This window comes from Suncus etruscus, chromosome 12 (genome assembly GCF_024139225.1).
Source record: "Suncus etruscus isolate mSunEtr1 chromosome 12, mSunEtr1.pri.cur, whole genome shotgun sequence".
NCBI lineage: Eukaryota > Metazoa > Chordata > Mammalia > Eulipotyphla > Soricidae > Suncus > Suncus etruscus.
In genome coordinates, this window is record NC_064859.1 from 92,076,415 (window position 1) to 92,104,084 (window position 27,670).

Here is a 27,670-nt window from a genome sequence, read left to right on the forward strand (position 1 = left end):
GAGAAGCCATTCACCCCTCTCAGAGAGAAGCCATCCACCCCTCTCAGAGAGAAGTCATCTACGTCTATCTGACAGAAGCCATCCACCCCTCTCAGAGAGAGGTCACCTACCTCTATCTGACAGAAGTCATCCACCCTTTTCTGAGAGCACTCATCCACCTCTCTCTAAAACAAGTCATCCATCTATATCTGAGAGAAGTCATCCACATCACTCTGAGATGAAACGCCACAGACCCTTTGACAAGAGCCATCACAGTCCCTTGCAGAAAACCTCTCTTAATTCTAAGAGGAGCCACCGCAGTCCTACCAAGGAAACCCGCCCCAGGCCCCAGAGGAGGACCCATTCTAGCCAACCCAGGTCCCCTGAAAGGAGGCGTGGTACTTCTGTGAGGAGAGCACTCAGCCTCTCTGAGAGGCCCTTTCACAGTCACTCTGAGAGTGAACACAGGCCCCCTGAAAGGAGGCATCGTACTTCTGTGAGGAGAGCACCCAGTCACTCAGAGAGGTCCCGAAGCAGCCCCTCTGAGAGTGAACACAGGCCCCCTGAAAGGAGGAACCGTACTTCTGTGAGGAGAGCACCCATTCGTTCTGAGAAGTCCAGTCTGAGCCCCTCTGAGAGTGAACACAGGCCCCCTGAAAGGAGGCACCGTCCTCGGGTGAGGAGAGCAGCCAGGCACTCTGAGAGGTCCTGAAGCAGTTACTCGGAGGGGAACCCCAGGCCCCAGAAGAAGGCACTCAAGTACCGTCCCCCGAGACAGAGGCCCAAGCATAGTTTCACAAAAAGACACTAAACGCTAGAGAAAAATTTCTGTTCTGGCCTCAAATGGCCCCTCAGGAGTCAAGTCATGGGCTGCTCAAGCCTTCACCGGAGTGGCCCTTACATTCCTGTCAGCTTTTCCTCATCCCCTTTTCCTCCATTTCCTGTGCCCTCCACAATGCCTGCAGAAAGGCTGGAAGGGAAGAGGCCTCTCACTTTTCTGTGATAAATTAAAAAGGCAAAACTTAAAAACTCCACTTGCCCTGCCAAAATCTCTGTGGGCGAGGCAGAGGGGACGGAGCTGGGCGGGGGGGGGGGGGGGGGGGAAAAGAAAAAAAAAAATAAGAAAGAAACCTCCCGGCATGCCCCGCGCCGCGCCGACCGGAAGAGGCGTGGCCTGGGCGGCCCGCGAAGACTCTTAACAGCGGTCGGAAGTGATGTCAGACTCCCACTTCCGGGAGTGGCGAGCGGGCGGAAGTGGCGTGTGCTGGGCCGCATCCCTCGGGTGCGCTGGGAGGCGTGGAGCCTCCGGGAGTGATGTCTTCCCGGCTCGGGGCTGTGCCCGCCGTGAGTTTGGCCCCTTTGGCCGTGAGGCTGGAGGGTGAGGGGGATCGGGGTGGGCGGGGAGCGCTCTTGAGCAGCCCATGCGGCCCCTTGCTTTTGTCCCTTGTTGGGCCCTGAGCCCCTTTCCTCCTCTCCAGGCCCCTGCCAAGCTAGGCCCCTTGCTCCCAGTCCCAGCCTGGTGGCCCCCTGGGCCTGATCCACGTGGTCCCCAGCACCCCAAAATATCCCCTACTGCTTGCTTTGGCCCTCCCCGGTGCATCCCATCTCCTTTGGCCTTCATTTTCCACCTCTCCTTGAGAGCCTACCCTGTCTAGGACTGGACTTGGCCGATCCACGAGGTCCCCAGCACCCCAAAATATTCCCTAGTGCTTGTCTTGGCCCTCCCCAGTGCATCCCCTCTCCTTTGGCCTTCATTGTCCACTTCCCCTTTAGAGTCTACCCTGCCTAGGGCTCGACTTGGGGAAGTAGGGGGTGGGTAGGAGCGCATGGCTCTGCTCTGCTCTGTTACCAGGACTTGGGGAGGAAGATGGGACGGTTTCCCCTTTTCCCCTTTAAACGTTTTACTGCCATCTAGGGCAAAAGGGGGGGTCCCCTATGAGCAGGTCCCCCTTTCCCCTTTAAGTGTTTTTTCTGCTATCTAGAGCAATAAGGGGGGGGGTCCACTAGCAAGTAGCCTTTAAAAGACAGGGAGGGATGGGATGGAGGAATTCAGCTTTTCTTGTTTTATATTTTCGGGGGGAGGGGGCATCAGGGTGTTTCTCAGGTCCCAGGCCATTCATTCCTCCATTCACTCATTCATATACTTACGATTTGCTAGACCCCGGGATCCACTTCCCTTAAGCAGCAGAGGAGCTCAAGGATCGCGGGAGCCAAGAAGTAAGTGAGGTTTTCCAAGGGCCTTTTGAATAACCAACCGTTGGCCGGCGCTTGCCCTCCCCCACCCCCCGCGTAGACGCTGGCCAGCTGCAGAATCCACCTCCCCCCAGCCCCACTTGCTCGTTGAGCCCTTGGTAGGGCCAGCTAAGAAGCCAGTTTGAAATTTATATAGTGAGGTTTTCAGTTCAAATAACCTACCAGTAGCTCAAGTGGATGCAGGTCTTGAAAGGAGAAGGAAGGAGGAAGGCAAGTTTGCTAATAAAATGCAATTTCGAGACATAGTGAAGAGGGGGTCGGGTGTGATTCCAGGACATTAATACTCGTGAATAAACAAACGGAGGGGCTCGGAAAGGATCGGTTTTAGAAGCGGCTGTAAGAAATCCTATGAATTTTGAACTACTGGCCTTGTTCAAGACTTCAAGACTGGTTTATTATTTTGTATCCTGAATGTGCTGAGCTTTTTCATATTGATAACAAAGAAGAGTCTTGGAGACTAAATGTTCTTTGGGAGGAATTCATTCATCCAGATAATGTGTATTGTGCCAGCCTTGAAGTCAGTTATAGATTGTGTGTGGGTGGAGGAAATACAGAACTAGCTACCTTAAAGGGAAGGGAGACAAGTTGATCAACAATACAGTTATCAAACATTTTTTAAATTTATTTTTGGGTTTTGGGCCACACCAGGTGACGCTCAGGTATTACTCCTGGCTATGCGCTTAGAAATTGCTCCTGACTTGGGGGACCATAAGGGACGCTGGGGGATCAAACCACGGTCTTTCCTAGGCTAGCACGAGCAAGGCAAATGCCTTACCCCCTGTGCCACTGTTCTGGCCCCAGTTCTCAAACATTTATAAAGAGAGAATTCGAGTATAGTATTTGGTCAAGGGGAGTATGGGATAGGAATAGAAGCTCCTAAACAAGACTTGAATGACCAGGAGGGATAGAGTTAGTTTCAAGGAAGAGGGTATTCTACCAGCCCCTTAGAGAAGTAACAGGTGAAGCGAGAGAAAATGGACAGTTATTAATTTTGGATTTCGGGCCACACCTGGTGATGCTCAGGGGCTACTTTTGGTTCTGAACTCAGTAGTCACATCTGGTGGTACTTGCAGGACCTTACAGGATGCTGGAAATCAAATTTGGTTGATTATGTGTATGCAAATGAACTCCCGCTGAACTAAATTAGCCCCTGCAAAATCGTTTTCATACTTAACATTGAAACTATCCATATTTAAAGAATATGTGAATAGCTTTGACATGTGACTTCAGTATAAACAAATATTTATGGACTTGAAACTATAACTTCAGCCCTTTACATTTTCCTCCTTTTTTCCCTTTACTTTCCCCAAGACCCCGCTAACCAATTTTCAGTTGTTGCCCCATAGTATATACACGTGTTGTAGGGTTTTAGATCAATAGAATCAAGTCATATATTCTCTTTTTACATTTTTCACTTACTGATTTTAAATGGAAAAGGTTGCTGAATTGAATTTCATTATGAATGTACAGTGGTTTAGTTATCTATTTTAATAGACATTTGGGTTAATCAGTTGGGGCTAATGCAATAAAGCTGTGAGTGTTTTTTAGGGGGGCATGGAAATGGTGTCAAATCCTGGGCTTTTCATGTAAAGTAAGTACTTGCCTACTGGGCTTCATCTCCTACAGGAAAGATGTTAATGTTAATGTACAAATCTATTGAAAAAAATTTTCTTTTGTTTGTTTTTGGATCACACCTGGCAGTGCTCAGGGCTTACTCCTGGCTCTATGCTCAGAAATCGCCCCTGGCAGGCATGGGGGACCATATGGGATGCCGGGATTCGAACCACCATCCTTCTGCATGCAAGGCATGCTATTCTCTCCGGCCCCTTTTGAAAAATTTTAATCCTTTTTTTTTATATAAAATTGTTTAGGAATTATGATAGTGTAGTGAGAAGAAAGAAAATGCCATAAAAATCACAAAATAAAGCACTGCAGTTAGGATGCATGGGAATGAAGTGCTTTTTCCATTTTTTTGTTTGTTTGCTTGTTTTTGAGTCATACTTGGTGATGCTCAGGGATTACTTCTGGCTCTTCGATTGGGAATTATTCCCTGCTGTGCTGGGGATCATATGGGATGGCTGGGATTTAAGCTGGGTCTGCGGCATTCAAGGCAAATTATTCACTGTGTCAGTCCCTATGAAAGCTGGAGTTATTGACTGGCATAATATTGAATCTATAGATTGTTTTGTGTAAATCTGACATTTTAACAATTTTGAGATTTCTGCTTTACAATCACATTATATGTTTATTTAAATTTCCTTTCCTTTTATCCCAGTGTGCTATCATTTTCATTGCTAGATATTCCCCCCCATACTTAGTTTTTTAATATTTCTGTAAAAGGTATTGCTTATACAAGTTATTTGTTGGATTGTTTTTGGACCACATTGGAGATGCTCCTCCAGGCTATATACTAGGAATGACTTCTGGTGGTGCTCTGGGGACCAGTTGGGGTGGGGGGGGGGGTCGACTCTCTTCTGTGCTGTCTCTCAGTTCTGTAAAGTCATTTCTAGCTGTATGTTGTTAACAATTATATAATTGACTTTCTTTTTTTTTTGTTCTGACGGCACTGCTTGGGGATCAGATCTGGGCCTGCTTTTCAAAGCACATGCTTTCACATTTATTTTTGACTTGCCGGTTTTTGTGTGATAACCTGGAATTCTGCTTCTTGTAAATCACTCTTGGTGATGCTCATGAGTTGCTCCTGCCTCTGAACTCCAGAATCATTGGAGAGCTCGGGACCATGGTCCATGGGATGCTGGGGTCGGCCAGGTGCTTGTTATGCTGTCTAATTTTTCACCTGGTGATGATCCGGGGTTACTCCTGGCTATGTGCTCAGAAATTGCTCCTGACTTGGGGGACCATATGGGACACTGGGGGAATCTAACTGAGGTTCGTTCATCCTGGGTTAGCTGCCTTCGAGACAAATGACCCTCCAGTGTGCTATCGCTCTGGCCCCTAAAATAAATTTAATTAAAAAAAAGAACAAAAGTATTGCTTTCCCCAACGTTGATCTCTTGACTTCTAACCAAAGTTTAAATTATAAATATTCAGTTATTGATGTGGTTGGACTTAGGTCTATTTTTTTTTTTTTTGGTTTTTGGGTCACTCCTGGCTCTAGACTCAAGAAATCACTCCTGGGCCGGGCGGTGGCGCAAGAGGTAAGGTGCCTGCCTTGCCTGCGCTAGCCTTGGACGGACCACAGTTCGATCCCCCGGCGTCCCATATGGTCCCCCAAGAAGCCAGGAGCAACTTCTGAGCTCATAGCCAGGAGTAACCCCTGAGCTTACCGGGTGTGACCCAAAAACCAAACCGCGGTCCCTTCCTTGGCTAGCGTTTGTAAGGCAGACACCTTACCTCTAGCGCCACCTTCCCGGCCCCGGTGCTGTGTCTTAAATATCAAAGCTGGGCTTCTTGCATGCAAAGTACCAGCCTGTTGAGTTGTGCCTCTAGTCTTTTTTTTTTGTTTGTTTGTTTTTGTTTTTGGGTCACACCTGGCAGCGCTCAGGGGTTACTCCTGGCTCCTACGCTCAGAAATCGCTCCTGGCAGGCTTGGGATGTTAGGATTCGAATCACCGTCCTTCTGCATGCAAGTCAAATGCTATACTCCATGCTATCTCTCCTAGTCTGGGATTTTTGTTTTGTTTGGTTTTGGTTTTGGTTTTTGAGTCATACCCAGCTGTGCTTGGGTTACTTGTGGCAGGCTGTGGGATGCTGGGCCTCGAACCCAGCCGGGTCAGTCGCCTGCAAAGCAAAGGCCCTGCCCTCTGCGCTGTCGTTCCAGCCCCCAGGCCCAGGATTTTGTTTTCTTCCACTTTTTTGGTACTTCCACATCTGGTGGTACTTCAGAGCTACTCCCATGGGTGCTGGGGATCAAACTACCTGGCTCCCATCTTTGAGCACTTTTTATAATTAAATGGTGGGATTGTAGCCCAAACAATTCATGTATTTACTTACTTGTGGGATGTTTGTTCTGCACCTTTGACTCAGAGGAGTGTCTTTGCTCAAGAGATCCTTGTGTTCTGACGGGACTAAAATAACGAGAGAAAATAACTGATTATCAAAGTCAAGATGTGTGTGGCAGTATTTGATAGTAAATGTATCACTTGGTGTACCCCCAAAGTATTTGAGCCTACCAGTTTGCACCTCTGCTGTAAAAACCTTCGTCCCAGCAGCTTCATTTTCTGTCTGTATTAATGCAAGAAGCAGCCAATTCTATTTTTAAAAATTAAATTCTTCAATCACTGTGAGATGCACGGTTACAAAGTTTATAAATGAGACTCAGTCATACAGTGCCCAACACTTCTCCAATGCACAATTCTTGCCACCTATGTCCCTAGTTGTCATCCCCCTGCCTGCTTTTGACAGACCTCCTCTTCCTCCTCCTCCTTTCCCCTTCCTCCTCCTCCCTTCTAATCTCCTTTCTCTCTGTTTCTCCCACTCCACCCTTCAAGTTGCCAACTCTTTCATTTCCCTCAAGGGAAAATTTTCCCAACCAGAGTGACCTGACCCCCATGAAAATAAAGCTGGCCTCGCACAGGTGTTGTAGCAGCGTCACACACAGCCTAGCAAAGCACACATCCTGTTTTTCTTCCTAGACTCAGCTAACATCCTGTTTTTCCTTTAAACTGAGCACTTACACGGCCTCCCTCCTATTCTGATTGGGTCCTGTTTTTCTCCTATGCTGATTGGCTGAGAGACATTATAAATATTCCTTCCCCACCTAAAATAAAGGGTGGTTGGAATTTTTCCCCCAGAAGTGGCTTGTGGATGGCTTTTGAGTAAGGTTTACTTCCCTGGGATCCTCAATTACAGGTGTTTAGCTAGAACATCCAGGTGTGTCCTGGATGACGTTGGCCTATACTTTGAGGACTGTTGGTCTGTGGCATACTACGTTTCAAGATTCTAACTTGTTTTGTTTGTTTTGGGGCCACACCTGATGGCACTTAGGGGTTACTCCTGGCTCTGTGCTCAGAAATCACTCCGTCACTTGACCATATTAGATACCAGGGATCAGACCAGGTCAGCCGAATGCAAGGCAAATGCCCCACCCACAGTGCTGTTGCTCCGGTCCCTGCTAATTGGTTTTTGATTTGAGAAGTTGGTCCATTTCTATACCAGACCTAGCCCCTCCCCCTCCTTTTCCCTTACCCTCTCTCCTACCTCTCCCCCCCACTTCTCTCCCTCCCACACACGGCAGTTCTGCTCAGATTTCATTCCTGGTGATGCTCTGAGAGCCTATGCAGTGCTGGGGGAGGAACCTGGGTTGGCTGTGAGTACCTTTCACCTCTGTACAATCAATTCCTCGAGCCCTTGGGGGAGGATTTTCCTTAACCACTGTTCATCAAAATATTTAGAGCTGTACATATATGGTTAAAGATTCCAGGGATCTTCTGTTTTGTTTTCTTTGTGGGCCAGACCCAGTGATGCTCAGGGAACACCCTTGACAGTGTTTAAGGCACATCCGATGGTGGGGATCGAACTGGGTAGCTGCATGCTAGGCAAGTGCCTTATCCACTACTATCTCCCCGGCACCTTGGGCTCTTCTGAAGTGTCAGAAATTCCCCGTAGCTTCGACTATTTTGGTACATCTAAGAACTGCTTATGTAGGCTCCCAAGTGACGGTTGGTATGGAAGTTTGATTCTTGCTCATTGCTGTGAAGTTTAATAAGTCAGTTGTACGTGCTGTGTTAGATCAGCCATTGCAAATGTGCTCAGAGGAAAGTCCAATCTAAACTCTGCCTGTTAATTTTTGCATTTGCAACACACCGTACATACAGTTAGTGGGAGCTTTATTCCCAACTCCTTTGTGGTGTATATCTTTTTTTCCATTCGTAGCAGAGTTTGCTGCCCTATAAAGGATAATAGTTTCCAGTATACTGTCCCTCATGAAGACTCCCTAAGCGCCTCATCGTCTGCCTCTTCGTTTGACCCAGTGGGTGATTTTCCAGCGACTCTTCAGAAACCTAACAACAGCCTGAAGATGCGGAAACTCAAGCCAGCTGCTGCGTCTGACCTCGAAGGTATCAGTTAATACCATACTCCAGACACATCATCGTAGCTGTAGTTAGATTTGGAGGTAGTGGGTTTCTTTTTTCTTTTTTGTCCTTTTCCAGGAAGATTTCTTGAGTGGGAGGTTGGGGGCTATACTTATTGGTGCTCAGGGGCTATTCCTGGCTCTTGAATTGGGTAATTCATGGCTGTGCTTGGGGAATCATGTAGTGTCAGGAATTGCACTGGTCCAGCCTCATGCAAGGCAGTGGCTGTCCTATCCAGCCTTTCAAGGTTAAAAAAATTCCCCCCCCAATGAAGTAAAATAGTTTTTATTAAAATATACTTAGATGTGAGGAGGCAGTCAGATGATTTGTTCAAGAGAGAACACAGATTTTTTTTACTTAAGAGTTAACAGCCCTACAAGTCAAAGTAAAGCTTTTTGGGGTGGGAGCCACACACAGTAGTGTTCAGGGGTTTACTTCTGGCTCTGCACTCAGGAATCACTGTTGATGGGCCGGGGGACCATATTGGGATGCTGGGTTATTGAATGCGGGTTGGTTGCATCAAGGGAAACTACCCACTGAACTATTGCTCTGGCCCCAAGTTAAAATTTAAATTGGTAGCTGATCTCAATACTATTGGCTTTGTGAACTTTATGGAATACAATTCGCTGATTTTGTCCTTTTAGGTATTCTGGTTATCCAGAATTATTATTATTTTGTTATCCTTTCTTCTGATTGATTTGAATTTCTCTTATTCTTAGGGGTTCAGGACTGCTGTGAGAGTTAGTATAGGTCTACTCTGGTGGTCATATTCTTGAGCATCTAGAATGATCCATTATCTGGATAATTCTTGTGTGTTAGCCTCTAATCATGACCAAACAGGCACGGCCTGAAAGCATCAGTTATTTTTAGTGAACAATGGGGTCCTTTACAATAGACAATAATTGAGAACGAGAAGGGGGAGGTTGAGTCGTTAGTGAAAAGTTGTCTCAGTTTCTCTAAAGGGCCTCTGTCAGTTCTGTGAGGCCTGTGTGCGTTGGGAAACACTCCTTTAATGGCCTTTTGAGTGGTGTTTGGAAGGCAGACCCTGATGTCCTGTCAGGCCACAGTGGAATTCTTGTGTGACTTCAGGGTCAGAAGAAGTATCGCCCAAAGGAAAACGAAAAGCCCAGCAGGAAGAAGATGAAGACTATGGAGAGTTTCCTCAAAAGAAGCACAAGCTCTATGGTAAGGGAGGAAGTGTCGTTGCCATCTTTTCCCAGGAGTCTGTGGACTTGATTCTCGGGAGATGAAAGGACCTTGGATTTGGCTCTGCAGCATGTCTGGAGATGTAGCACTCTGGAGCCCCTTGAAAGTTTTCCAACTTCTGCTTTTCTTACCCCTTTGTGTGACTTAAAAGAGTCCATTGAGGGGCCGGAGAGATAGCATGGAGGTAGGGCGTTTGCCTTTCATGCAGGAGGTCATTGGTTCGAATCCCGGCGTCCCATATGGTCCCCCGTGCCTGCCAGGAGCAATTTCTGAGCCTGGAGCCAGGAATAACCCCTGAGCACTGCCTGGTGTGACCCAAAAACCAAAAAAAAAAAAAAAAAAAAAAGAGTCCATTGAATGCAGGAAAGGGACCCTGGGCATTGGCCTTCAACTACCGAGTGCAGACTGGATGGGGCTGAGGGTGTAGGAGTGGCCATTGCCTTGGTTAGATCCAATATGCTGGGCACAGGCTGTCCCTGGCCTGCAGGGGCCAAAGAACTGGAGAAAATTGATGTTGAGTGAGAGGAGGAGCAAAGAGAGGTTTGGTTTTAGGGGTTCGCAGAAGAAAGAATTATGTTGATCTTCACTTTTTTGTCTTACATTAGGGAGGAAGCAACGGCCTAAAACTCAGCCTAATCTCAAATCTCAGACTCGACGTATTCGGAAGGAGCCGCCGGTTTATGCCGCAGGTATAGTCGCTTTGGGAGCTTCCTGGGGGCCCTTTTTTTGTGTTTTCGTTGCCCAGGAATGAATTGGCGAAATGTTTTGTTTTGGGGCCACACCCAGCAGTGTCTCTGGATCCGCACACAGGGATCACTTTTAGTGAGGATTGGGTATGGAGTGTTGAGAGATTGAGTCAGATTTGGGTTTGTACCAGGCAAGTACTTCATCTGCCTTGTTATGTTCCTGACCCCCCAAAATTTCTTTTAAAGACGCTGTGATTAAGAGTATGGATTGGGGGCCCGGAGAGATAGCACAGCGGCGTTTGCCTTGCAAGCACCCGATCCAGGACCAAAGGTGGTTGGTTCAAATCCCGGTGTCCCATATGGTCCCCCGTGCCTGCCAGGAGTGATTTCTGAGCAGACAGCCAGGAGTAACCCCTGAGCATCGCCGGGTGTGGCCCAAAAACCAAAAAAAAAAAAAAAAAAAACCAAAAAAAAAAAAAAAAGAGTATGGATTGGGAGATTAGACAGATGTGGGTTCAAAATCTGGTTATTCGGAGCTAGAGCACTGGTACAGTGGGTATGATGTTTGCCCTCCATGTTGCCAACCCGGGCTTGATCCCCCCAGCATACCAGATAGTCTCCTGAGCATCACCAGGATTAATTCCTGAACACAGGAGCAACCCCTGAGCTTACTGTTGTATTCCAAAACCACCACTACCACCACCACCAATAGCAACCAAAAAAACCCCTAAATCTCTGCCCTTCCCCCCCCCCCCCCAGAAAAAAGCCATCCCACCAAATTCTGGCTTTTTAAAATTTTCTAACCTGTCTCAATTGACATAACTTTCGTAAACTTTAGTTTACTTGTTTATAAATAAGGTTAATAAAGGCAGAATTATTAGGAAATTAATGTTTCTAGTTACTAGTTGTATCTTAAACTGGAGGAATATTGCTCATTTCTTTAAGCAGTTGGGTTTTAGAGGGTTTTTTTTGGGGGGGGCCACACCCTGTGATATGCAGGGTTTACTTCTGACTGCTCAGAAAATGCTCCTGGCTTAGGGGACCATATGGGACGCTGGGGATCGAACCAAGGTCCATCTTGGATCGGCCATGTGCAAGGCAAACACCCTACTGCTGTGCTATCACTCCAGCCCCTGATTTTTTATTTTATGCCTTTTGTTGTTATTATAGAGAGGGAGAGAGAATGAGTGAATGAATGAAAATGAGAATGTGTGTGTGACTATAGATTGGACTTCATACCCAGCTTAACTCACTTGTTACTTTTGACTCTGCTCAGGGATCACTATCCTGGGATGTTCAGGGAACCAGATCGGGTACCAGGGATTGAGCTGGAATAAAGGCCAGAGAACCTTATTCCTCTATTATTCCTCTGGTCCCTCTTAGATGGTTTTTATCATGGGGCTAAGTTGGAGTTTCAGAAGCTCCTCATGGTCTGAAGAAAGTATTTCTAAAAGTTAAAAGAGTAAGAGTCTCTACATTATCAGAAAGGGCAAAAACCATCTTACGACCGTGTACCTACAGTCCCAAGATGCTGCCTTGTTTGTAGAGAATAATCAGATCACAAAGTGTTCCTTTCTCTCTGTAGGCAGTTTGGAGGAGCAGTGGTACTTAGAAATCATGGGTAAAGGCAGTGTCTCCTGTCCTACCTGCCAGACAGTAGAGAGGAAGACCATAGAGGGCTTAAAGAAACATATGGAAAACTGCAAACAGGTTAGCTCTTTCACCAAGCTGCATGTCATTGTCGTGATCTTTGTCCAAACTTGAATTCTGTTTTGGGTTGCTGATGACTCTGGAAAAGGGACGATGTCTGCTCATATGCTGCTGGTGACTCCATGCAGACAGGCTTTGAATTTTTTTTGGGGGGGGGGCCCACATTGGGCGGTGCTCAGGGGTTTCCTGACTCTGGGCTCAGAAATCACTCCTGGCAGGCTCTGGAGACCATAGTGGATGCCGGGAATCAAACCCAGGTTGGCTGCATGCAACACATGCTCAACCACTGTGCTATTGTTCCAGCCCCAGGCTTTGTAGTTTTAATCTCCCCTCTGCCCCCTTTCGCTATCATTTACTATTTTTTGGTGTGAAACTTTGGTTTCCTCACTTATAAAATGGTGGTGAAATTAACCCCTTGGTGTAGTCTTTGAGTAGGTAAGAAATCAATAACTTGTCACGAATTGGCTTGAGTAAATAGTAGTATTTAATTCGAAAACAAAAGTTGCCTTTGTCTTTGCCCTTAAGGATTGAATTGCGGGTTTTTGAGGTGCTCTGTGTTTGAGTCAAGGAAATAAAGGCAACTGAGAGAAGAGCATGTGGGTCAGACTCTGTGGCATTCTGTTTCTCTTGCACTGTTTGACACCCACTGGTATTTCCCTTGTAGGAAATGCTCACTTGTCATCACTGTGGGAAGCAGCTTCGATCCCTGGCAGGGATGAAGTATCACGTCATGGCAAATCATAACAGTTTGGTAAGAGTATCTCTGTCCGACCTGGTGGATCCATCGGTAACTTGTCTTTAGCATCTTTAGCCCCCCAGCTTCAGCTCCCGGGAGATAGAGGCTTCCTTAGCACCCGTGTTTCCATTTCTCTCACTTCCTTGTCTGTCTAGGAGAAGATGGAGCAAGCCACGAGTCAGATAACTTAGACTTCATGGACACCAGCTTAGGTGCTAGTCCAGTCCTTGCTTCTCCTCTGACATAATTTCTTTCTATGTCTTGTCTGTGCCGTGAATCATCTGCCCATTTGCTTCTTGCTTTCTAGCCCACTGTGAAGGCTGGAGATGAAGTGGACGAAACCAGTGAGCGGGAGAGGCTCCGAACCGTTCTCAAGAGATTGGGAAAGCTCCGGTGTACTCGGGAGGTGAGAGCTGTGCTTCTTTGGGCCAATGTTTGTCATTCCCAGGTGTCAGTTTTTCCCCTCTAGACCTTGAGAGGGTGGCTTTTTTTTAAGCTAAGGGCCACTCCTGGCAGATGTTGGTGCTGGGGGGCCTCTAGCGTTTACATTCAGTGGTGCTCAGGGGCTACCTTTAATGTTGGGTTCTTGGGGTCGAACTCAGGGCCTTACACAACGCCTGGCCCTCTGGTTCTTTTGTCATCTTCTAGACTGAGAGTGACTTCTGTGGCTGGGGAAAGAGCTATGCCAAACCACGTGTAGCACCAAGTACTGCTGCGTGTGGTCCAGACACCACCCCATCTCTACCAGCCCCTAGAGTTACAGTTGCTTTCCCAGAACCATCAAGAGTATTTTATTTTCTGTTTCCTTTTTTTCCCAGCCTCAGTTAGCTGTGCTCTCAGTTTACTCTGGGCTCTTTACTCAGGGATCACTTCTGGTGCCCCTGGGGGACCATCTGTGGTGCCTTGGATTATTGAACCCCTGCTCCACTATCTCTCCAGTTCAGGAGAATTTTATTTCCCCCCTTGTATCCAAAAAATCAGTCTTTCTCCTTCCCCCTTTGTGAAGTGTCTTTAAAATGCCTTTAGATTGGTAAAGAGGATCCTAATTATCTTATGCAATTACCCCTCCCTTTATCTTTCTCCTGTGTTCAGAGTTGCTCTAGTAGCTTCACAAGCATCATGGGCTATTTGTACCACATCAGGAAATGTGGCAAAGAGGCTGCCGAGCTGGAGAAGCTGACCCTGACCTGTCATCATTGCGGGAAGCCATATCGATCCAAAGCGGGACTTACGTATCACCTGAGGTCAGAGCACGGGCCTGTGAGTACCGATCACTTCCCAGCCCTGTGTAGGGGTCAGCGCTACATCTTCAGGGCTCCTCATTTGTAACCTCTTTAAATCTAAGAAGCTTTTTGGGGGTATATGTATCACACACATACGTAGACTCATGTTTTTGGATATGTGTAGACATTTTATTTTGAGCCACGGATTGAACCTGGGACCTCACATATGGAAGGCAAGCAGTCTGACACTGAACTCCATTCCCAGCTCAGTGTGTGTGTGTGTGTGTGTGTGTGTGTGTGTGTGTGTGTGTACATCCATACATGTGTCTATAGACATACATGCAGAAACATAGAGGTATATAGGTCTTAATCCTGTTTCTGTGCTCAGGGATTGCTCATTTTTTTTTTTTTATTTAAACTTTATTGATAAATCAGTTGGTTTTGGGCCACACCCAGTGATGCTCAGGGGTGACTGCTGGCTTTGCACTCAGAAATCACCCCTAGCAGGCTGGGGGACCATACGGGATGCTGAGAATTGACCTGGGTCCCTCTCTGGCTGGCCGCATGCAAGGCAAACGCCCTACCACTATACTACCTTTCTGGTCCCTCATTTTGTATTTTAATATTTTAAGAACTACCACCTATTTTGGGGTTTATTTTTGTTTATATCTAAGAGGTGGGAATTGATAATATTTTTGCATATGGATATGTCCTAACTTTTTAAAAAATTTTTCTCTTGAGGGCCACACTTGGCAATGCTCAGGGGTTACTCCTACCTGTCAGTACTTACTCAGGAATTACTCCTGGTAGTGCTTGCGTACTAGAGATTGAACCTGGACCAGCTATATACAAGGCAAGCACCCCACCAGCTGTACTCTCTCTCCAACCCCACTATATGTCTAAACACTTACTCACTTTTATGTATTAGAATAGGACATATTTCCTCCTGCTATTTAGAAGCTCCTATTTTTTTCGTTGTTTTTGGATCACACTGCGCGGTGCTCGGGTTACTCTGATTCTGCATTCAAAAATTACTCCTGGCAGACTTGGGGGACTAGATGGGATGCTGGGGATAGAACTTGAGTCGGCTACATTCAAGGCAAATGTGCTACCTGCTCTGCTATTGCTCCGGCCCTCTTTTTATTTAAACCAGTAAATTATTATGTTGTTATGTATGTAAATTATGTACATTCATATAAGAGCTTTATGTTCTGATATGCTAGTAAATGACTCTTCATATTGGAGCAGGAAGGACAGTTTTGTCTCATGGGCTCTGGTAGAATCTGTCTCAGGCCTGTATTTTTCCTGTCTCATTCTTGCAGATTTTCTACGTAAATTCAGAGCAGTCAGAGTGCTTACAGGAGATGAGCCTGGAGTCAAAGAGTGGGGGCCGAGTTCAGAGGCGCTCTGCCAAAATAGCGGAGTTTCACCTGCAAGAATTGGCCTCTGCTGAGCTGGCCAAGGAATGGCCAAAGAGGAAGGTGCTTCGGGATCTCGTGCCGGATGATCGGAAGGTATTACTCTTTGAGCTCTTCTGTCTGATACGGTGCTCTCTGCATACAGAGAATGGGATAAGCAATATTTGCTCTGTTGTCCTTGGGGATGGCATACATCTGGTGCAGCTTCACTCTTGGGATTCGAAGAGAGACAGTTCTAGAAGTTTCTCTCGAGGGGGGCCTCTGAATTTTGGACTACACACAAAGGGACCCCAAATTCTCATCTGATATCCTTTGCTTTGTGTTTTGTTCACTGTGCTTCTGCTTTGCTAAAAAGTCATGGATATTTAATTTTGGTGAGTGTTTGCAGTTTGTTTTTGTAACTCTCCATCCCCCCTTATCCCAAATAATGGCTTGTGTAAAATCATCAGTACTGGGACACAGTGGGTAGGTGGTAGCATGTGGCTGATCTGGGGTTTGGGTGTGGCCAAAAACAATAAAGCATGTATATAAAATAATTTAAGGTAGAATTATTCTGAATAAGTGGAGTTATTGTTTCTAAGATCTCAACTACTTGGGGCTAGAGCCATAGTGCGCTTAACCTTGAACGCAGCCAGCATGGATTTGACCTGGCATCGCATATAGTCCCTTTAGCACACTAGGAATGATTTCTGAGTGCAGAGCTCAGGCATCCCAAAATGTTCCCTGAGCCTGCCAGGAGCAATTTCTGAGCACAGAGCCAGGAGTAACCCCTGAGCACTGCTGGGTGTGACCCAAAAACAAAAACAAAAAAACAAAACAAAACAAAAAAAAACCCCAAAATTTAGGTTTTCATGGGCTGAAAAGATAGGAGAGGGCATAAAATGCTTATTTACAGGTGATTGACCCCTCTGATCCTGTGTAATACATATGGTTCACTAAGCTCGGCCAAGAGTGATCCCTGGGCATAGCTGGGTGTGACCCCAAATCAAAAATAAAGATATATGGTTTCATCTGAACACTACCAGCATGACTGGGAAGTCCCTAGCACTGTGGCGTATTCAGGAAGCATCACCACCAAGTAGGTGTAACACCTGGTCACCACAACAGAACAAAGCAAAGAAACGTATGATTAAAAAGAATTTTAATAAAAAATGTTCAAATTTCAATAAAAATGCAGAGAAAAGTTGGGTAGATTAGGAATAAAGTGTTAAAATTTAAACATTTCAAAAGAATTATTAAGAATATTCAACCAAGGGGCCAGAATGATAGCACATTCAGGGTAGGGAATTTGCGACATTTGCCTTGTATGCAGCTGACCCTAGGCTCAGAAATCACCCCTGGCAGGCACAGGGGAACATATGGGATGTCGGGATTCCAACCACTGACCTTCTGCATGAAAGGCAAACGCTTTACCTCCATGCTATCTCTCCGGCCCTGAAAACCTGAATTTTTGGTTCAGAATTTCATTGTTGCAGTGCTCAGGACCGACCCCAGGGCCTCACATGAACTCTTATTTTGATTTCTGAGTCATACCCGTCAGCGCTCGGGTTACTCCTGCCTCTGCACTCAGAAGTCGCTGCTGGCAGCCTCTGGACCAAGGGTCCTCAAACTTTTTAAACAGGGGGCCAGTTCACTGTCCCTCAGACCATTGGAGGGTCTGATTATAGTAAAAACAAAACTTATGAACGAATTCTTATGCACACTGCATATATCTTATTTTGCAATGAAGAAACAAAACAGATACAAATATAATATGTAGCCCTCGGGCCATAGTTTGAGGACTGGACCATAGGGGATGCTGATTCGAACCAGGGTCCATCCTGTGTTGGCTGTGAACAAGGCAAACACGCTACCACTTGTGCCACTGTTCTGGTCCCCTCACATGAACTCTTTTTTTTTTTTTGGCTTTTGGGTCACATCCGGCGGTGCTCAGGGGTTACTCCTGGCTGTCTGCTCAGAAATCGCTCCTGGCAGGCACGGGGGACCATATGGGACACCGGAATTCGAACCAACCACCTTTGGTCCTGGATCAGCTGCTTGCAAGGCAAACACCGCTGTGCTATCTCTCCGGGCCCTCACATGAACTCTTGAGGCATGCGCCAGTCCTAGAAATTTCAGACTTCAAATAGTTGAGTCAGAAGCAAAACCATGATTAATAATGAGAAATATAGATAAGTAGAAGGAAAAAAACATCATGATGACTCAGAATACTACCACCCAGAGAAAGTACCATTAACAAAACCTGGCCATTTCCTTTCTCTATTTCCATTGGCTCTGTGTGTTCTTTGTGTGTAATACGTACACTTAGAATACATTTAATAAGCATATACTGTGTCCCTTATTCCTGTAAACTATCTGTTAAATATATAAGGCTCTCTAGTTTTTTTGAGGGGGGGGGTTCATTTTTGGGTCACACCCGGTGGCTCTCGGGTTACTCCTGGCTCTGCACTCAGAAGTCGCCCCTGGCAGGCTCTGGGGACAATATGGGATACAGGGAATCGAACTGGGGTCTGTTCCAGGTTGGCCATGTGCAAGGCAAACACTACCACCGTGCTATTGCTCCAGCCCCTCTAGCTTTTCTATTTTTAGAATTGATGAAATAATTTGAAGGTCTTTGAAGATCTCTGCTGAAAGTCAAACTTTTTAAATACGTAAATTATTTAAAGTCCATCATTATATAGTTAATCATAATACACTTGTTTCCAGGTAAGTGATAGCAAAATTATTAATAAAGGAAAATGAGTATTGCAAGAAGAAAATTTGTGAAAATTGTTTCTTGTAATGAGGTCATAGTTACTGTCAGAAGGTTTTCTAGTTGACCTGTTAGTTTTATTTCTGAACTTGAGTTGGCTTCAATTATGTGTTGGCATCTAAATTGGTGTGTTCCTACTGGGATGACAGTATCACAATTTTGGAGTTGTCATGCAGCTGCCTATGGAGCTGCGTGGTCCTTGAATTCCATGCATTAGGGCTGATATATGCCTTTTGTGGCTCGTGTTTTCAGCTGCCAGTTCTAAGGAAGTCCAAGAAGGTGGGAGGAGGGTGCCTACACTCATTTCTAAAAAGTCCTGATGCGAACCCAAATACTACCATGTTTGGAGTTTTGGTCAGTTCAGTTTTTCTGCAGAGAGCTGTAGTGGAGTAGTAAGGCTGGCCCATTGGTGAAGTGATTGTGGATGATGGGTGCAGCTGGTGTGGCATTGGCAGGATGGTGACTTGGCTTTGTCAGGTTTCAGCTTTGTGGCCGGTGTATCCATAATACCTCACAGCTTGATTTTGATTTACATCTGTTTCGAGAATAGACTGAGTCGTTGGGACTGGCTAGGAGTGTCAAACTAAAAAAATGACTAGACCGTTATTAGTCATCAGGAAGTTTAATGGGCTTTATATATAGTAGTCTGGGAGTGAAGCTATAGTGGATTGCTGGAACTATATACCTAAAACTTGGGTGTGAAATTTTTGGGTCACTTTAATTGAAAGTTGGATTCCTCCAAGAATGTGTTTCTTGTCTTATAGTTAAAATATACACGCCCTGGGCTACCTACCTTCAGCCAGGAAGTTCTCCTTAAGTGGAAGGCAGAGATCAAGAAGTACCATCACATTCAGTGTCCCAACCAGGTGGGTCTTTATAATTCATCTGCTCAGTAAATCTCAGTATCTGCTGTGTTTTTCTTTGTTCCTTCATGACAAAACACCTGAATCTTTTAGGGGGGAGGTTCAGGGTGAGGACACAACTAGTGATGCTTGGGGCTTATTCCTTGCTCTGCTCAGATCACTCCTGGAGATGCTTGAGGGACCATATGTGGTGCTGGGGATTGAACTTGGGTCAGCCATATACAAGGCAAGCCTACTGTACTAGGCTGTACTAGTACCTGCTGTACTAGGGCTCCAGCCTTATGAATCTTGCTGGTTTGACAACATTAGTCACTTGATTTGTTTACAGTTCCGTAGATCAGCAGTTCTCCCGGCTCAGAGGGCAGTTCTGTGCTGAGCATCACTGAGATTATTTTCAGAGTGCATTCAGCTGGGATCTTCATTTTCACTTGCTGAATGGGCTAATTGGGTTATTAGCAGGAAACATGGTGACTTATGTTTCAAAGATCATCCCATGAATTGAAAACTCAAGCTTCAGAACTCTTCTGACCGTAGCAGTTTGTAGCCTTATTTCCATGGCATTGTCCAGATCAAAGGTATCACAGGACCTAATGAGATTTGGGAGATCGGTAGATAACAGGCTATTTCTAGAGTTGCAGGGAATGTATTGCCATATTTATTCTTATATACAGAACTTGGGAGGTACAAGAAATGGATGTTACTTTTGCACTACAGAAGCAAATAAAAAATTCAAAACAAAAACAAATCATTTAATATGTAGGGAGTGTGTGTGTGTGTGTGTATGTGTGTGTATGTGTGTGTGTGTGTGTGTCAGTCCGTCCGTCCGTCCATCCAATGTTTGATCCCTGCCACCACCAGCCCCCCCCAAAAAAGTAAAGGAAAATGTAACCTACATTTTTGTGTTTTCTCTTAAATGACATAAAAAGTTCCATGGAAGGAACTTTAAGTTTTATCAATTAACCTTTCCCCATCATTTACTTTCCCATGCTTTTCCATCTTCTGTACCTCACTTGTAAATTCTTGCTCTGTTGCATTTGTGGTGCTTCTATGGGCTGTCTTTCTGCGGATGTAGACATGATCCGTGAATGAGCAGCTTGGTTGGGGGGTGGGGGGGGGATGCAGTTTGGGGCGGTCTTGACGTTCTTTCTTTCTTTTTCCCCAGGGCTGTGAGGCGGTCTACAGCAGCGTGTCTGGCCTTAAAGCGCATCTGGGCACTTGTACATTGGTATGTAATTCCTCAACTATCTTAGTGTGACCTCTGAAATAGTCTGACATAGAAGAGAATTTTAGTGAAAAGAGTAGTTTTGTTTGCCCTTGGCTGAAGAGTCTTGCTTGAATTTTCATTTTGGGCCCAGACTTTGTGGTCCTTGGGGATCACTCCCGGCTCCATGCTTGGAGTCTGTTGGGGGGGGGGGGGGAGTTGAAACCAGGCCTCCTGCAATGCAGAGCATGTACTCAGCCTGGAGAGCCATTTCTCTGGCCCTTCGGTAGTTTTTTATGTCCCAGGGCTCAGGGTTGCCGAAGCCAAGTTTAAGTTGCTAAACTTGCTCAGTTCAAACACGGAGGCCAGCAAGATGATTGATTCGGAAGTAGAGTGGGTTTGCATACAGAAGCCCCAAATTGGGTTCCTGGTTCCTGAACCACCAGGTCTGATCTCAAATAAGATGTAGAAAAGGCCAGCCCAAACTTAAGTCATTTCAATAAGATAAATTTGGATATAATTCCTTTTAGTTTGAAATTCAGTCCAGGATTTAACTTCCACCTACTTAGGTCTCTAAACTGAGCTCTGCTACATCTTACTGGCCTTAAAACCTTTTTCTGTTTTGTTTTGTTTTGGGGCAACACCTGCCAATGCTCAGGGCTTAGTCCTGGCTCTGTACTCAAGGATTGCTCCTGATACGGATTAGGGGACCATTCGAAATGCTAGGGATTGAACCCAGGTTAGCCATGTGTGAGGCAAGCACCCTACATCTTGTACTATTGCTGTGGTCTCTGTCTTTAAACCTCAGACTAGATTTTTCTGGGCTTAGTGTCATGAAGAGCTAGCTACTAAGTGTTTTAGAACTATATATGTGCTCGTGAGAGATGGGTCTCCGCAGGTCACCTCAACTGAGTCTTTACCACTTTGACTTAGGTGCCCTCCAATCCACCAGCCATGGGAATTTTTGCCCCTTTCTCAATATCCTTCAGGAGAATCTGCTCCCAAAGCATGAGCTCCACAGAGATAGGAGCCTCAGGAGGCGAGAGTTTCCATTTAGGCAGAGTATTGTAGGTGTTCACTGCAGACCTGCACTGAAGATCTTGGTAGTTTAGCATTTTGGACTCTGAATTCCCAAAACACTCTGCAGCAGTGGTTGTGGGGAGAATTTGACTCTGGTTGCTCCCCACAAAGATCAATTTGGAATTGGGGGCCGGACAGATAGCTCATGGGGCTGGGCTGACTCCTGAGCACCACACAGTAGCCTGGACCAGAACCAGAAATTAAGCATATCTCCTTCCCCCAAATAAACCCAGAAGTGAAGTGTTGCAAAACTAGTTATAACAAGCTGACATCAGAGGATGAGTGTGGAACAGCTTCAGGTCTTTTTGAGAATGGCAGGATGATTTGAATAGTGGGAGACTATAGTTTATAGCTAGGATGGTTTGCCCAAGCTGTTCCCAAAACATACTGCTGTTTGGAGTTTCATTTCCTTCCCTTTGCTAAAGTAGAATCCCTCGTTTGTCTGACAGTCCCCTACATGTGGTCCAAGTAGGTGTTCCAAAATTTACCCAGAATTCTCTTATTTTGGGAACAGGGAAACTTTGTGGCTGGGAAATACCGGTGTCTTCTGTGTCAGAAAGAGTTTGCCTCAGAGAGCGGAGTCAAGTATCACATCAACTCTGTCCACGCTGAGGTAGGGTTCTGCTTTCCCAAGATGCATTTCTTTTTGGGGGGAGCTCACACCTGGCTGTGCTCATGTCTGATTCTACCCATTTTTCCTGCCAGTTCTGTCCTGATTCCTGTTTTCATGGTGCTTCGATGTTTCTCTGTTCCCTCTGCAGGACTGGTTTATTGTAAACCCAAGAACCACCAAAAGCTTTGAAAAGCTGATGAAGATAAAGCAGCGGCAGCAGGAGAACGAGAAGAAGCGACGGCGGCAGCACCGCCGTGGCCGGGCCCGACGGTCTCTGAGGCGGCAGCGGCGTAGCCTGGGGCTTCCCAAGGCTGAGGTAAATCGGCACCTTGAGGAGGAAGAAGAGGAGAATGAAGAGAAGGAAGAGGAAGAAGAGAACGAAGAGAAGGAAGAGGATGAAGAGAAGGAAGAAGACGAAGAGAAGGAAGAGGACGAGAAGGAAGAGGACGAAGAGAAGGAAGAGAATGAAGACAAGGAAGAGGAAGAAGAGAAGGAAGATGATGAAGAGAAAGAAGAGAAGGAAGAGAGCAGGAGCGACGAGGAGCCGCCAGTGTCAGACTCCTCCAAGGAGTCAGAGCCCGAGGTGGCGCCAGCCCCGGTGAAGAAAGGGAAGACCCCAAAGACTAATCACAGACGAAGGCGGAAGTAGGTGGTCAGTGAGGAACTGTATCCCCAACGGTGGTTGAGAGACTGGCTGGCATTGGGCCCTGTGCGGGACAACGAGGCACAGGCTGAACTAAGAGGTATCCCCTATGGACCCCTTCCTTTACCCTTCACTCACAGTTCTCTGTCCTGTGTAGGTTCCCCTGCTCTTCTTCGTTTTCCCTCATGCTCAGAAAACTCCCTCCTTAAATGCCAACTATATGCCCTTCCTGTCCTGTGGGGTCGTGTCCTTTCTTCATTGTGCTTGGAAGCTCCGTGGACCTAGGGGCCACTCCAGCCTCTAGTGATTAATGAATCCCAAATTAATTTTTACAAAACTTACAGACTTGTCATTTTTGTATCTGTGACCTTAGAAGCCTAGAATTGCGTCAGTCACGGGATGAGGTTACTTAGGATTCGCGGGGAGTAAAACTGGGGGTACTTTGTGCTCTCTCTGGGTTTAGGATGGAAGGGAAGGAAATTTTTGGGTGAAAAAGGTTTTCCTGGGATCTGCTTGCTTTGTCCCAAGTAGCTCTAACTGACTAGACCCAGGGCCTTAGAATACTGTGTTCCCAAAATGAAAATGAAGAAAGTGAACAGTAGCACAAAATTCTGCCTCAATTGGCTATGCTTGCTGCCCATCCAACACCCTTTGCTTCTTTTGCTCCCTGAGTTTCCAGATGTCATTTCTCTTGGTGCTTTGATGGTGTATCCTAGTGTAGAGATGTCATGAGGATCAATAGTCCCGGTGTCCTTTCCTTTTCTTCTGGACTTGACCTTGGTCTATCCTGTGCGTAGTCTTCATTCCTCCCGTGAGCTAACCTCTTGTCTCTGAATTCTACTGTTGTCCTTTCTCTCCTCATATATGCTGTCCTCTTTTCCTGAGATTGATACCAGATGTAATTTATTTGGAGTTGGGAAGGAATGTTTTTTCTATACCTCATGTTCACATGGTAACCACATGGTAATGTCTATTTCTCTTCAAGCTGGCTTTCTCTGGAGCCTTCGTTAGAGCCTCTGGAGTAGTGTTCCTGGAATCTCTTTTCCCTTTTCCCATAAATACCATCTTACATGCTCTTGCCCTTTTTGCTGAACCTGATAGGGACAAATACCAGCTTTTCAAATTTTGCTCCTCTGCATAGCTTTAAAATGTGGATCTTGACTAAGGCTTCCTTGAGATAAGGAACCAGGGAAATCTGACTTGGTTACTGCCAGAATAGGTGATTTTCAAACAGTGAAGGAGGCTGATTGCCCTCCATATTGTCATTGGCAGTAGCACCCTTAAAGCCCTTTCAATAGATGAGGGTTGTCAGGGAGGAGAAATGCAATTTCTGATAAGACTGGGGAATGTTTGGCACTGATGAAATAAATAAATGACTCATTTTGAATCATGTTGCCATTTGTTCATTGATTCCTGCTTGCACCTAGGCTACTTGGTGATGTAGTGTCTTGGGGAAGGTGGCTGAGACGGAAATGAATTTTAAGCACCAGAGTAGTTTTAGTAGTTCCTTACTCCTGAAAGCTAGCTAAATGAGTTTGGGAGTGAAGTGGATTAGTATAGAAAACTTGCCCAGTCTCACTAGGCTCTTGCGGATACTTCTTTTTTCCTTCTTCAGGTGAGGAATTAGCAAATTACTCTAAGACATAAATTCTTAAAAAAAAAAAATTATGGGCTGGAGTGATAGTACTGCAAGGCCCTTGCTTGTCTTGCTGTAGCCATCCAGTTTTGATCCCCAGCACCCCTTATGGTCCCCCAAGCCCTGCTAGGAGAGATCCCTAAGCACCACTGGGTGTGGCCCTAAATCAAAACAAAATGAGTAACAACCAACATTGGGATAATTAAGATGGATGAATAAATAGGATTATAGGGGCCGGGTAGGTGGCGCTGGAGGTAAGGTGTCTGCCTTGCAAGCGCTAGCCAAGGAAGGACCACAGTTCGATCCCCCGGCGTCCCATATGGTCCCCCCAAGCCAGGGGCGATTTCTGAGCACATAGCCAGGAGTAACCCCTGAGTGTCAAACGGGTGTGGCCCAAAAAAAAAAAAAAAACAAAAAAAAACAAAAAAAAAATAAATAGGATTATATATATATATTTTTTGGATTATATTTTGGTGATAAAATACTATTAAAATTACCTAACGAGACCGAGTGGTGGTGCAGAGTGGTAAGACATCTGAAAGTGCTAGCCTAGGACAGACTGCCATTTGATCCCCGAACATCCCATATGGTCCCCTAAGCCAAGAGCAATTTCTGAGCACATAACCAGAAGTGACCCCAAGTGTCACTGGATGTGGCCCAAATTACCCCCCCCCCCCAAAAAAAAAAACAAACCTATATAAGATTACCAACCCTGGTTCAAATCCTAGCATACGGTTCCCAGAGTACCTCTGAGTGGAACCTCAGAGCGCCCTGTACCTTGGCAGGTGTGGTCCAAACCAAAACGAACAAAAGCTATTGGAGGGCTAGAGAGATTACAGAATGTCAAGTACTTGTTTTGTGCACTAGAGACTTTGAAACACATTTTGTGCATTGGGAACTTTGCTTTGTGTGCCAAGTTGGCCCATCAGTGAAGATGGACCAATACTGGGTGTTGGCTTGGGCAGAATGTGAGGCTTTGCGGAGTTTTCTCTTAACAGTAACTGCTCCATGAAATTACTATACGCTGTTTTCCTTTCAGTCCCAAGTTTTCTCAGGTAGTGTAAGGATGTTTGGGAAATGGTATTAGGTTAGCTCAAAGTTCTTGGAACAGACTGCTATACTTAGGGGACACATGAAAGAAAACTCCAGTTAAGGGGAGCTGGTTATAAATATCTGGCAGTATTGTTTAGGGAGGCAGCAGATGCTTCATATTCAGACACTATGGTGGATATTTTACCAAAGCATTAAGCAATTCCTAAGTCTTCCTAACCAGGCTTAAGCAGTACCCAAGAACACTTGCTTTAGTTCCTATGTAATCAGTGCTATTCTATGATTAGTTTAGATTAATCCTTTATTTGGTGCCTTGAGAAGGGCTCAAGGCCCCTGGACCCTGCTGTTCTTTTGGGCACTGAGTATGCTGTCTTTGAAGATGTTTCCTCCCCTGGACCAAGCTTTCCAGATACCACTGTTTCTGCTGCAGTTGACGCTTCTGTGTCTTCAGCTGTTTTTGAACAGCTTCCAACTCGACATACTTCTGTGTGAGCTGCAACAGTTCCTTCTGCACCTCCAGGTTATTCTTGCAGATACCCTGGGAGAACTCTAGACAACAGAGCCAAGCAACGGACTCCAGGCCTTGGGTCTTCCTGAGAAGCTTATGCTTTCCATACTGTTTTATGTTTGGCTCCCTCAGTTGTTCCTCCAGTGATACTTTTTCCTGGAGGAATGGAATAAGGATTTCCTGTATTTTTGCAAGTGTCTCAGCTGGGATTTTCTCCTTCTCTTCCTTTAATGCTAGTAGCTTCTTCTCCTGTTTCTCCTTCAACATGGAAATGGCCTTCATTTCCTTCAACTGCCTCTTCAAATTGTACTGCATCTTTTCCTTTTCCAAGAGCTCTGACTTAAGCCTTGCATTTTCCGCCTCATGTTTGGAAGATGACATTTGTTTCCTGCTTTCCATCTTCCTTACTTTTTCTAAGTAGCTGGTCCACAAATTGTTGGGTTGTTTTTTATATTCCTCCGTTTTGTTGGCGAGATATTCCTGAAAGAATCTATTTTCAGCTTGGACATGGGCTAATTCTGTGTACAACTGCCTGGTTTCATTTATTAGTGGTTTTTGTTGGATTTGAGCTTGTTTGATTTCATTGTTCAGTTTTATAATTTCTGTCATGCTCTGTCCTCTAAATTTCTCGATATGTGCTGGGTACTTTGATTTGAGAATATTGTCTACTAAATAAAGATACGGTAGGGAGAATTTATTGGCATCTTCAACAAACCTAAAAGAAAATCAAAGAGACGTTTCCTCATTAGTTCTCAAAGGAAATTTTGGAAAATACTGGAGGATTAGATTAAAAAAGTGACAATTGCACATTCCTACTCTGAAATATTTTTGAGCCAAGCTAGTGTTGCAGTCTGAGCCATGTGTTGGGGTGGGGATGAGGGTAACGTACAGCCAGAGAATAACATGACATCTAATGGCTTTCAAATACCTCATTAACTGCAACACAACGTGGGATTCCAATTTTTTAGAAAACATTGGGGGCCACCCAGAAGTGTTCAGGCCTTACTCCATAGGGATCATTTCTACTGAGACTCAGGGACCCATAGAGGCTAGGTAGCAAGGATCTTAAACCAGGTCGACCTCGTGCAGGCCACCCTCTGTACTATTTCTCCAGGTCCAGAATATAGATTTAAAAATTTAAGAAACTAGGGCCGGAGATAGCACGGAGGCAGGGCTTTGCCTTACAGCAGAAGGTCGGTGGTTCGAATCCCGGCATCTCAGATGGTCCCCGAGCCTGCCAGGGGCGATTTCTGAGTGTAGAGGAGGGACCCCTGAGCGCTGCCGGGTGTGACCCAAAAACAAAAATTTTTTTTCTTTTTTAAAGAAACGATCACGTTTCACAGGGTGGCTACAGCATGCAGCCTGTTCCCCGAATCCTTGCAGGAGTGGGGAAGCCCTGAGCCCCCAAACCAAAATCAAATATTAAAAAGCTGAATGCAAGCTGCAGAGGAACATTTGTCGGCTTCTTCAGCATGGGGGCCGGACGCTCAGAGCGGGGTTCAGAGGTATCCCCTCGACGTGGGACACCCACTTGCTCCAGGCGTCCAAGCTCTCGCCCTCGCACTCGGGGGGCGGCCCGGGAACCAGCCCCGTCAGCAAGAGCGGGGGCGCCTTCCGGGCCGCGCGGAAATGGCGCCCGGGCGTGGCTGGCTTTCGGGGTTTCTCCGTGCCCCCCGGCTCCTCGGCGCTCGGCTCTGGTCGTCCCCCGTCGCCAGCCCCCCGGAGCTCGTCCCGCCCGGAAGCCGCATGGGCTGCCCCCGTCGGCTCCCTCTCCCCGCCGTCCTTCGACGCGGGGGGCTTCAAGAGGAAATGCACGCCTTTCATGCGCAGCCGGTGCCGGCTCGACTGGAAGGGACGCGGCTGGTCTTCCATCCCAGCGGCCGACCAGAAGTGGGAAAACGTTTTCTTGGTAGCCCCGCCCATTAAGTCACGTGACAGTCCGATCCTCAAATCTGATAGGTGACTAAAAAGCGCTCAGGCGGCCACCCCGCCCTTTTAGTCACGTGATAACCCGATCCTCAAGTTTGATTGGTCCCTCCCCAATCACTAAGGTAACTAGCTCGGTGCGTCTCTTTGCC

General features: G+C 46.1%; 3 protein-coding genes across 5 annotated transcripts in view; 2 read left to right on the forward strand and 1 right to left on the reverse strand.

Moving 5' to 3' along the window:
* C12H2orf16 (chromosome 12 C2orf16 homolog) overlaps positions 1-1,294 on the forward strand; it is a 39,232-nt gene extending 37,938 nt beyond the window's left edge. Inside the window, exon 17 of the mRNA XM_049784685.1 lies at positions 1,218-1,294. Within this exon, the coding sequence (XP_049640642.1) occupies positions 1,218-1,294 (77 nt within the window). The remainder of the gene's footprint in view (positions 1-1,217) is intronic.
* ZNF512 (zinc finger protein 512) lies at positions 1,219-22,739 on the forward strand. 3 transcript variants are annotated; one of them, XM_049784185.1, is made up of 14 exons: positions 1,246-1,323; positions 2,138-2,196; positions 8,068-8,252; positions 9,357-9,452; positions 10,079-10,162; positions 11,745-11,869; positions 12,534-12,620; positions 12,913-13,011; positions 13,698-13,865; positions 15,151-15,342; positions 18,763-18,864; positions 20,024-20,086; positions 21,657-21,755; positions 21,904-22,739. In XM_049784185.1, the coding sequence occupies exons 1-14, from the start codon at positions 1,294-1,296 to the stop codon at positions 22,402-22,404; spliced, it is 1,890 nt and encodes a 629-aa protein (XP_049640142.1). In that variant the 5' UTR covers positions 1,246-1,293; the 3' UTR covers positions 22,405-22,739. The 3 variants fall into 3 exon arrangements, with proteins under 3 accessions (XP_049640143.1, XP_049640145.1, XP_049640142.1); XM_049784186.1 differs by lacking the exon at positions 2,138-2,196 and having other exon boundaries at positions 1,219-1,323; XM_049784188.1 differs by lacking the exon at positions 2,138-2,196 and having other exon boundaries at positions 1,236-1,323; positions 8,071-8,252.
* Positions 22,740-25,385: 2,646 nt separating this feature from the next.
* Positions 25,386-25,907, reverse strand: CCDC121 (coiled-coil domain containing 121). The gene has a single exon (XM_049784686.1). It carries the CDS (start codon positions 25,905-25,907, stop codon positions 25,386-25,388), a length of 522 nt encoding a protein of 173 aa, XP_049640643.1.
* Between the last annotated feature and the right edge of the window lie 1,763 nt (positions 25,908-27,670).

What these genes read in the sequence shown, in the direction of transcription:
- ZNF512 (XM_049784185.1), top strand. Translation starts at nt 1,294, where the DNA reads ATGTCTTCCCGGCTCGGGGCTGTGCCCGCC. An exon ending in TGAGGTCAGAGCACGGGCCT is followed by an intron (nt 13,866 to 15,150) that starts GTGAGTACCGAT and finishes TCATTCTTGCAG; the next exon opens with ATTTTCTACGTAAATTCAGA. An exon ending in TCGTGCCGGATGATCGGAAG is followed by an intron (nt 15,343 to 18,762) that starts GTATTACTCTTT and finishes CTTGTCTTATAG; the next exon opens with TTAAAATATACACGCCCTGG.
- CCDC121 (XM_049784686.1), bottom strand. Translation starts at nt 25,907, where the DNA reads ATGCAGTACAATTTGAAGAGGCAGTTGAAGGAAATGAAGGCCATTTCC.